Source organism: Saimiri boliviensis, chromosome 16 (assembly GCF_048565385.1).
Source record: "Saimiri boliviensis isolate mSaiBol1 chromosome 16, mSaiBol1.pri, whole genome shotgun sequence".
In the NCBI taxonomy this organism is placed as follows: Eukaryota; Metazoa; Chordata; class Mammalia; order Primates; family Cebidae; genus Saimiri; species Saimiri boliviensis.
The window spans coordinates 60,221,317-60,232,073 of record NC_133464.1 but is presented as its reverse complement, the minus strand read 5'-3'; the positions used below and the strand labels follow the sequence as shown (position 1 = coordinate 60,232,073).

Sequence of the window (10,757 nt, the reverse complement as noted above, 5' to 3'; positions counted from 1 at the left end):
AAGACTACGGGAATGAGCTATTGTGCCCAGCCATCCTGATTTCTAATACCATTGATTAGTTTTATCTGTTTTTAAACTTTACATGAATAGAATCACAGAATATGGATTCTTTTGGTCTGGCTCCTTTTGTTCCTCATTATGTCTGCGAAATTCCTCCATGCTGTTATGAGTAGCAGAAGGCTGTTTGTTTTCTTTTTTCTTTTGAGACAGGGTCTTGCTCTGTCTTCCCGGCTGGATTACAGTGATGCAATCACGGCTCACTGTAGCCTTGACTTCCCAGCCTCAGGCAGTCCTCCCACCTGAGCCTCTTGAGTAGCTAGGACTACAAGCACTGCCAAATCTAATTTTTTTTTCGTCTGTGGAGTAAGGGTCTCGCTATGTTGCTCAAGGCTAGCCTTGAACTACTGGGCTCAAGTGATTCGCCCGCCTTGGCCTTCCAAAGCATTGGGATTGCAGGCATGAACGATCATGCCCAGCTGGTTGTTAGTTTTCATTGCCGTATAGTAATCCATTTATACATATACCATAACGTACTCATTTAGATTGTTTCCAGTCTGGGGCTATTACGAATAATGTTGCCATTTTGGTGCATATATTAAGCATTTCTGGGAGGTACATACCTAGGAGTCAAATTGCTGGGTTACAGGATATAGATGCTTAGCTATGGAGATGACTACGGGATGACCACAGAATGGACCACCCCCAAGGGCCGCACTACCAATGAGGCCACTACTAAGGCTACTCAGCGTACCGACCCTTTATTCCTGCTGCCCAGCCACGACTGCCTCTTCACACCAGGGAGTTGGACACTTGGTATACTAATGCCAAACTCTCATGTTTCCATTACCTTACTTGTCTGCACAAAACAGAAAACAGGGAGAAGGAGAGACAGTGCGGGTGGGAGTGGCGGGGAGAGAGAGGGAGAGAAAGGGAGGGAAGAAGACAGGAGAGAAAGAGAGAGAGACAGATAAAGAAAGGAAACTAGAAAATGGCCTCGGTATTTTCACTCTTCAAATCTCAAATACTTCTGAAAGGTAGAACTGATTTGGCTTCTGGGACCTTCCACATGGTAGGACGCCGACCTAGAAGGGAGTGGAACACAGACTGAACAATCAGAGCTACAGCATCCGTCACAACGTACCAAGGGCCTGGTCTACGTGCTGGGCAAGGCAGAGATCAGCTCTGTGAGCTGAGAGTCCAGTAAGACAGGCAAGGATTGAACAAGTTCAAGTGCCTGCTCCTCAGCCACCACAGAACTGCTAAGTTCATTGCCCAAATGAGGGTAATCACGTCTCCCTCTTGGTGCTGAGGGGTAAGTGCCTAATTGGTGCTTGGCTTCTCTCAATTCTGTAGAAGGTTAGGGCATGCATTTTGCATATTGATTTCATACTCATCTTATTCTTTCTCACTCTCACTTTCCCTGTGTTCCTATTTCCTGATTTACTTTTTATCATAATGTATTATGTATTTCTGCAAGACATCTCCAATCTTCCTCCTTGAAAAAGGACAGACATAAATCAATCATCTGTCTATGTGGGCCCCCAGCATCTACCCATTTACTCAAGAGGAGTGAGCTCACTCACCAGCTCCTATTATGTTTTGTTGAGTTCACAGATTTTAAACAGTATAAATATAAAAACAGAATCTTTCAATTCATTTCTGGTTTCACACTGGTAACCAAAAAAGACTAGTGAGAGGATTAAAAGATGAGGGAAGAACATGTCCTTTGGAATAAAAAATTAATGTAACACTACAGTATTCTAAGACAACTGGTTTTACTATTGTGGAACAATTAATGCCAGACATAAAATGTATAATTAAGTGAATTATTACAAGTTCAAATTTGTTCTCTTTTCCCTATATTACCATTTAATTGGACACTACCACCACAATGAAAACTGGTCGCCTTAAAACCAGTTTGAAACAGGTTATTCAGGAGCAAAAATATAAAAAGAAAGTGTAGAGTGGAATGTATTACATTTTGGCCAGACAAAAACATTTGATTCATTCTGGCTCAAAAAGTTAAGAGCACAGTGTTTATGGTTTTGAAAATTCACTGAAACTTTTTCACTGAGCTGGTTTCTTTCTGATGCATTTTGTTGAGTTCTACCCATGAATGCCAAAGTAGCAGTCCTGGGATCAGAACCCACACACCGTTAAAAAAAGACAGGTAAAGCCAACAGTAGACCCAGTTGCTGGTGTTGAGGTTGGGGCTCCTGGTGAGCCACTCTGGGAGGAAGGTCATCCAGCAGCCGTACAGCTCACACACGCACAGGGTGATCTGCAGGAAATGCCTGTTGGAGAGAAAGAAGCCCAGGATGAACCACCAGCTTGGCACAGCGTGGCATCATGAGTCGTGACATCTTGGCTGTAACCGCAGCATCAACAGTCTTCGCTACGGAAAACCGCTCTGAAGTTGGGCCTCAGGTGTCAGGGTGGTGCTATTTTGATGGGGGCAAGTCAATCTAATTACTGAAGGCTCATTCTTTCTTTAGACACATAACACTGCCCTTTCCAGAAGATGATTCACAGAGTTAAATAAGAACCCTCAGGGCTGTATGTATCCTGACCCATTCTTAGGAAAATTTAGTGAGGTCACACCTGACTTAGCACAGAGAGGCCTGACTGTGATCCTCACCAAGAGCCATTACAAAAGGGGAGAGTGTAGCCAGGCGCAGTGGCTCAAGCCTGTAATCCCAGCACTTTGGGAGGCTGAGGCGGGTGGATCACAACGTCGAGAGATCGATACCATCCTGGTCAACATGGTGAAACCCCGTCTCTACTAAAAATACAAAAAATTAGCTGGGCATGGTGGTGTGTGCCTGTAATCCCAGCTACTCAGGAGGCTGAGGCAGGAGAATTGCCTGAACCCAGGAGGCGGAGGTTGCGGTGAGCCGAGATCGCGCCATTGCACTCCAGCCTGGGTAACAAGAGCGAAACTCCGTCTCAAAAAAAAAAACAAAAGGGGAGAGTGAGTAATACCCCTTCCTCAAAGAGCGTATGTAGCACAGAAGAAAGGAGATAATGAGGATAAAGGGCCAAGCCCTGGGCAAGTAAGGGCTCAACAATGCAAATATCACAAACGTTTCTTTTTTTTTTTTTTTTTTTTGAGACGGAGTTTCGCTCTTGTTACCCAGGCTGGAGTGCAATGGCGCGATCTCGGCTCACCACAACCTCCACCTCCTGGGCTCAGGCAATTCTCCTGCCTCAGCCTCCTGAGTAGCTGGGATTACAGGCACGTGCCACCATGCCCAGCTAATTTTTTGCACTTTTAGTAGAGACAGGGTTTCACCATGTTGACCAGGATGGTCTCGATCTCTCGACCTCGTGATCCACCCGCCTCGGCCTCCCAAAGTGCTGGGATTACAGGCTTGAGCCACCGCGCCCGGCAAACGTTTCAAATAATAAACACATGAGCACATGTATTAAGTTTGCAACCAAGGTCACGGAGTGAAAAATATGTCAAGGTACCAAGAAAATTTGAATTTTTATTGCTAACGATCTCTCTAAAATTGGGTGGGGAAGGAAGCTTTAAAGAAGACTTCTTCATTATAAGATGGTGGAAAATTGCATGCAGCTGTGCCTACTTGACATTGCTTTAGGATCATCTCAGGACAGCAATCTATTCACCCCAGGCCACTCTGTCCCTAAGGAAAGAAAAGGAAGGAAGGGAGGAGAGTTTGTTTCTCAGAGCCTGAGTGACAGGATAGATAATTTTTTATCTTTCTTTCTTTTTTTTTTTTTTTTTTGAGACGGAGTCTTGCTGTGTTGCCCAGCCTGGAATGCAATGGTTCAATCTTGGCTCACTGCAATCTCCACCTCCCGATTTCAAGCAATTCTCCTGCCTCAGCCTCCCACGTAGCTGGGACTACAGGCACCTGCCACCACACCCAGCTAGATAATTTTTGTATTTTGAGTAGAGACGGATTTCACCATGTTGGCCAGGCTGGTCTTGAACTTCTGACCTCGTGATCTGCCCACCAGGGCCTCTCAAAGTGCTAGGATTACAGGAGTAAGCCACTGCGCCCGGCCTCTCTGCACTCTGCCCACCGCATACCCTCCACAATCTGCTTCTGAGAAGATTTCTTATTTATCTTGCAAGTGTGACTCCGAATTATGTAAGATAATTTACTTCGTGTCAAGTGAGAAAGGAGTTTTCTTGAGTGATTTGGGGAGAAAAAGATGGACGTTATTCCCCTTTTATTCTCAAAGTGTTGGCAGCAAATTATCCAAGAGCGTTAGCACTGTTCTTGCCTCTACAGAGTCCAGGTTGTTACTAAAATAATATTTCTCCTATTTTTGATTCTGAAAAGTCTGAAATGATCCTAATAGTACTATCACCCTCATCTCATATCAAATGATTTTCATTTCTATTCTGCTTTTTATTTTGGAGACAGGGTCTCACTATGTCATCCAGGTTGGAGTGCTGGCTGTATGACCATGGCTCACTGCAGCCTTGACCTCCCAGGCTCAAGTGATCCTCCCCCTTCTGTCTCCTGAGTATCTGGGATTACAGGCACATGCCGCCACGCCTAATTTTTAAATTTTTGATTCCTTGTAGAGACACGGTCTCACTGTGTTGCCTAAGCTGGTCTCAAACTCCTGGGATCAAGTGATCCTCCCGCCTCAGACTCCCAAAGTGCTGGGATTACAGGCGTGAGCCACCGCTCCCGGCCTCTATTCTACCTTTTATCTAACAAATATATGTGGTCACAACCTACTCCAAAGGTCACTTAAGTGTTGAGAGACCTAACGTTTCCCCTCCTTCCAGCAGGACGGAAGAAGGGCACCTACCGGTAAGGTTTCTCTTTGACTATGGCATAAATGAGGAACAACGCCAGAGACCCATCCAGGGCGACAGTCAGAATTTCCACAGACACAATGGTTGGATCGAAATAAAGCCATCTCGCATCAGCTTTGCCATATTCTTTCCCTAAAGACAAAATCCATGTTGTTACTCAAATGGCAACCATTTTTATGACAGTCCATGGAATGACTTTTTTTTTTCTTTAAGCTGGAGATAAGATGAATAATCGCCACTCTCTCTGGATTCTTCATGATGCCTTAGTGGAAGGCAGGAGAAACCCTGGGACCAAAATGCGTTTACTACCTGATACAAGCACTAAGACCCAGCAGGTTCATGTGTCCAATCATTCAGTTTCCAATGCGCCTTCACATATATACCCTCCCAGACCCACCCTCTTCAATGTAAATAGCAGAATTTTAAAAGAATTCAATATGGTCAGATTTTGCAAAGACAATCTCCAGTAATGATCTCGGTAAACACATTGTAATTCCTTACTTCAAAATTTCAACATAAATTCTATAAGTATAATGGAGATATGAGAAATTTGTTATGAAGGACATGTTTATAAAAAGCACATTTATTGGCCGGGCGCGGTGGCTCATGCCTGTAATCCCAGCACTTTGGGAGACCAAGGTGGGCGGATCACTTGAGGTCAGGAGTTTGAGACCAGCCCGCCAACGTGGTGAAACCCTGTCTCTACTAAAAATACAAACATTAGCTGGGCATGGTGGTGCATGCCTGTAATCCCAGCTACTTGGGAGGTTGAGGCAAGAGAATCGCTTCAACCCAGAAGGCGGAGGTTGCAGTGAGCCGAGATTATGCCAGTGCACTCCAGTGGGCAACAGAGCGAGACTCCATCACAACACAACAACAACACATTTATTAATAACAGAAGAGAAACTGGGTGCTGAAGGGACACAGGCAGGGAGGGGAGGAGAGAGCCCAACTGCAGAATGAATCGCAGGGGGCAGAGGAGTGTCTCCGCCCATAGGGACAGGGGACTCACAATGGCCCTCACACAGTCTCAGCTGTGTTGCTTGGGGAGCCAGGGTGCTATCAGAGATCCTTCCAGAGCCATTATCAGAATGGTTTCTTCTAGGGAGCACTATGACTCACTCTCAGAATGGTTTCTTCTAGGGCGCACCATGATTCAGAAAGTCTTTTTAGGGTTGGAATGATGGCCATGCACTGTGGAGGCCATTAAAAATCCTTTAACTACTTTTTTAATTTGTAAAAGTAATACATACTCGTCCTAAGATCTCAAATAATCACAGTGAAAAAATGGAAGTCCTCGCCTCTTCTCCCCTTTAAAACTCTCTTGGATTATTCGGAAAAGGTGTGATGGCCACAGAGGAGCCCCACGACATGCTAGTGAGCAGCACAGAGCTCTTGTCTCATCAAAGCCAGAGGAAAGATCCCTTGGGGCCAGGGACAAAAGGTTTCTAATGAAAGGCTGTCCTGAGAGAACGGACAGTAAGAAGATTATTTAATGGGATAACACGCAAGGCACGTGCTGAGGGATGTTGTGTGAGAGGCCACTGAGAGGCATCAGCCTGTCCTTAGCCGACTGCAGTCTCCCGTGCCTTTCAGTGACAGTACCAACTGGAAAACAGTGCCATAGTGAAAGGAACGGTTTCTCCCCTAAATTTAAATACACATACAATAGGTGAAATGTACCAGTTAGTGCAACTAAACTTAATAAAACATCACGTAAGTAAAATATCAGTTCTTTAGGAACAAAAACATTAATGGGTGTTAAGATATTGACCAAGTTTTTTTTTGAAACGGAATCTTGCTGTTGCCCAGCCTGGAGTGCAATGGCACAATCTCAGCTCACTGCAACCTCTCTGCCTCCTAGATTCAAGCGATTCTCCAGCTTCAGCCTCCTGAGCAGCTGGGACTACAGGTACCTGCCACCACACCCAGCTAATATTGATTGATTGACTGAGATGGAGTTTTACTTTATTGCCCAGGATGGAGTGCATCAAGCCAGATCTTGGCTTGGTGCAACGTCTGCCTCCCGGGTTCAAGCGATTCTCCTGCCTCAGCCTCCCAAGTAGTTGGAATTACAGGCATGTGCCACCATGCCCAACTAATTTTGTATTTTTAGTAGAGATGGGGTTTCACCATGTTGGTCAGGCTGGTCTCAAACTTCTGACCTCAGGTGATCTGCCTGCCTTAGCCTACCAAAGTGCTGGGATTACAGGCTTGAACCACTGCGCCTGGCATAATTTTTGTATTTTTAGTAGAGATGGGGTTTCACCATGTTGGCTAGGCTGGTCTTGAACTACTGACCTCAAGTGATCCATCCACCTCAGCCTCCCAAAATGCTGGGATTATAGGCGTGAGCCACCTGTGCCCAGCCTTCAACCAGTGTTTTTTTTTTCTTTTTAGCATTTGGAAGGCACTCTGCCAGGCTCTGAGAATGCAGCCGCAGGTAGGACCACGCCGACCCTTAGTGCACCGCATTCTAGTGAGGCTGAAAACCAGACGGTAAGCGGTGGTTGGAGAATACGAAGGCAGGGAAGAAGTGACACTGAAGCCAGACTAGGAACTTCAGGGAAGACTTCCCAGAGGAGGTGTTTGGATCACTGCCTCTCTGCCCTGTTGGTGAGGGATGGATTCCCACCCAAGGGTTATGGTGATGGCTGAACCTACAACACCCAACACTGGGCAAATGACATGGATGGAGGTTTTTTTTTTTTTTTTTAGACGGAGTTTTGCTCTTGCTACCCAGGCTGGAGTGCAATGGCGCGATCTCGGCTCACCGCAACCTCCGCCTCCTGGGTTCAAGCAATTCTCCTGCCTCAGCCTCCTGAGTAGCTGGGATTACAGGCACGAGCCACCAGGCCCAGCTAATTTTTTTGTATTTTTAGTAGAGACGGGGTTTCACCATGTTGACCAGGATGGTCTCGATCTCTTGACCTCGTGATCCACCCACCTCGGCCTCCCAAAGTGCTGGGATTACAGGCTTGAGCCACTGCGTCTGGCCGGATGGAGGTTTATTAGTCATATATACTCGTGGCCCAGGGAAGGAGGACATCTTGCCATGCAGGGCCACATGGGACCTGGGAACAGTGATAGGGCACCGGCCATGGAGGCAAGCTTTGCAGTAACAAGTGGAGGGGGTGGGTTGAGCCCTCGTTCCTGAGAGAATGTGATTGGCTTGTTTGGCTAATTCCACGGGCCGACTGCAAGAACTGAGGCCTGCCACTGAGAGACAGGCAGGCACTGTGCCTGCTCCCCTTGATTGGGAGGGCGGTCTGGTTAGGGAACCTTCTATATGGAAGCACAGTGGGGAGAGAGACTTGCAGCTTGGCCACTTGAGGCCCCCTGGATCTTACCAGATCTCAAACCAAACATAATACTGAATCCTGGCCGGGCATGGTGTCTCATGCCTGTAATCCCAGCATTTTGAGAGGCTGAGGTGGGTGGATCACTTCAGGTCAAGAGTTCGAGACTACTTGAGGTCAGGAGTTCAAGACTAGCTTGACCAACATGGTGAAACCCTGTCTCTATTAAAAATACAAAAATTAGCCGGGTACGGTGGTACACGCCTGTAGCTCCAGCCACTTGGGAGGCTGAGGCAGGAGAATCACTTGAACCCAGGAGGCAGAAGTTGTAGTGAGCCAAGATGATGCCACTGCACTCCAGCCTGGGAGACAGAGCAAGACTCTGTTCTAAAAAAAAAAAAAAAGAAAGAAAAGAAAAGAAAAACTAGACATAATACTGCTGAAACCTAATTTCAGGCCTTATGCCACAAAAGGAACTTCAAATCTGGATGGAAAATAAGGTTATTTCAGGGAGAAGCATGTGCAGAGGTCTGTAGCTGACAGAACATAGTGTGTCTGAATCTCCAGACAGTTTAGCACTGCTGACGGTGTGGGAAGGTTAATGTCTGAGAGGAAGGTAGGGGACGGTTAGTTAAGGGGCCCTGGAATCCACCCGTCCCGGCGCCAAGCCTCTGGCATCTCCTCTACTGCTAAACTTTTACCATTTGTTTGCTTATTAAACACTGAAACAATAAAAGGGCAAACAGGAGCATTAAAAAGCCTGATGATGTGATCATTTCCATGATTCTGTGACTGATAACTGGGCTTCGGTGAGGTTTACAGGGAAAAGATGCAAACTAAGGTCAGGCTAGATTTCCTCTACCAGAGCCACTGCTATGTCCTCGACTAGGGCGTGGAGATTAGGAGACACTGAGTCTTCATGAAGTTGATGGCCGGCCCCGCATCCTGGTGAAGCCAAGGACAGAACACAGGTCATCCTCAGGAGGTCCTGTCCTAGACCCGCAGAATCAGAATCTGCATTTGAGTAAGATTCCCAGGTGATTCTGTGCACTTTGGAGTCTGGGACGCACTACTTGCTTACATTATCTACTGGATTTTTACTTTCATGAAAATAAAGGACACCTTCATTAAATGAGTTTTTACTGCATTTTGATTTTAGAGATTGGGTCTCACTGTATTGCCCTGGCTAAACTCAAACTCCTGAGTTCAAACAATCCTCCTGCCTCAGCCTCCAAGGAGGTGGGACTCCAGGCTCACGCCGCTGCATCCAGCTAGTTCTCACTTCTTTAAGGTACGTAATGTCAATGTGAAGAGGATGGAGAAAGACTGTGTTAGACATTCGCATTTCATGGGATTGAGCCAAATCCGGGCTGTTTGCTTTCTCTCATGCCAGGCAGGGCAACCGGGGGAGGAGGTGTAAGCACAGTATCTGGCAAAGGGAAGAAGAGGACACTCAGCAGGGAGAAGCCATGACTCAGGCTGGGGTCTTCGGCCTCGGAGCTTCACTAGCAATCCCCGAGCAGAGTTTAATGCAGCCGCTCAAAAGTGCATTGCTGCATTCAGCTGAGCCCCTGGATCTGAAGTAGCTTAACTCTGGTCAATGGGGCTCAGACTCCTTGGCTAGGGCTTGAGGTATCAAAGATGACACACTTTCCTTTGGGAAGTACTAATGAGCCTACTCAATTCTCTAGAGGTTTCCTAATGCTAGTGGTAAACAGGAGTTCCCACACAGATCCCAGCTGGAGATGATTTCAGAGTCAGAAAGAAATGAGATAAATGATGCAAAGTTTCAGAAGCAAAACCTGAACGCAGTTATCCTGAGCAAGGCAGTTTTATAAAGTGGCAAAGGTACTTGTCGGTATTGACACGGTACATGGTAGGACGTCGATGCTAATCGACTGAATATTGGTTGACAATGAGCATGAAGACTTCTGGGAATAATCTACAAGACCACAAATATATATGTACAACAAAAAGAAACGATATTAAAAGTACGGAAAAAGCACCCAGTTTAAATGCCACAAACTCTTTCATTTGCACTCACTACAAACATTTTTTACTTTATGTATTTTTTTTTTAACAAAACTGGACGGAGAATGATATGTATTGTTTCTTAGAGATGGAGTCTTGCTCTGTTGCCTGGGCTGGAGTGCAGTTGTGCAACTGTAGCTCAATGCAGCCTTGAACTCCTGGGCTCAAAAGGTTCCCCCACCTCAGCCTCCTGAGTAGCTGGAACTACAGGTGTGCACACCACAGCGGGCTCATTTTAAAAAATTTTTTAGAGATAGGGTCTTGCTATGTTGCCCAGACTCAAGTATTTTTTAACATACAGCTTACTGAGATGTAATTCACATGCCACACAATCCACATATTTAAATAATTGGTTTTAGTATAGTCACAGGTTGAATCATCATAATCTAATTTTAGAACATTTCATTACCCCCAAAAAGAAATCCATGCCCATTAACAGTCACTCCTCCTTCCCCCACAAATTCCTACCCCTCTGCTCATTCCCAGGCAACCAGTAAGCTACAATGTCTCTACAGATTCACAATTCTAGACATTTCATATAAATGACATCATACAATATGTGACAGAGACATTTGACAGTCACACTTGCAATAAACCTCCTCCAACATTTCAAATGCAAATGTTTT

General features: G+C 45.8%; 1 protein-coding gene across 1 annotated transcript in view; it reads right to left on the bottom strand.

The window, feature by feature from the left end:
- Window positions 1–1,758: 1,758 nt before the first annotated feature.
- Window positions 1,759–10,757, bottom strand: part of EBPL (EBP like) — a 31,190-nt gene continuing 22,191 nt past the window's right edge. The window contains exons 3-4 of the mRNA XM_003942236.4: window positions 4,795–4,933; window positions 1,759–2,294 (exon numbers count right to left, since the gene is read on the bottom strand). Of these exons, the coding sequence (XP_003942285.1) occupies window positions 2,054–2,294; window positions 4,795–4,933 (380 nt within the window). The 3' untranslated portion in view covers window positions 1,759–2,053. The remainder of the gene's footprint in view (window positions 2,295–4,794; window positions 4,934–10,757) is intronic.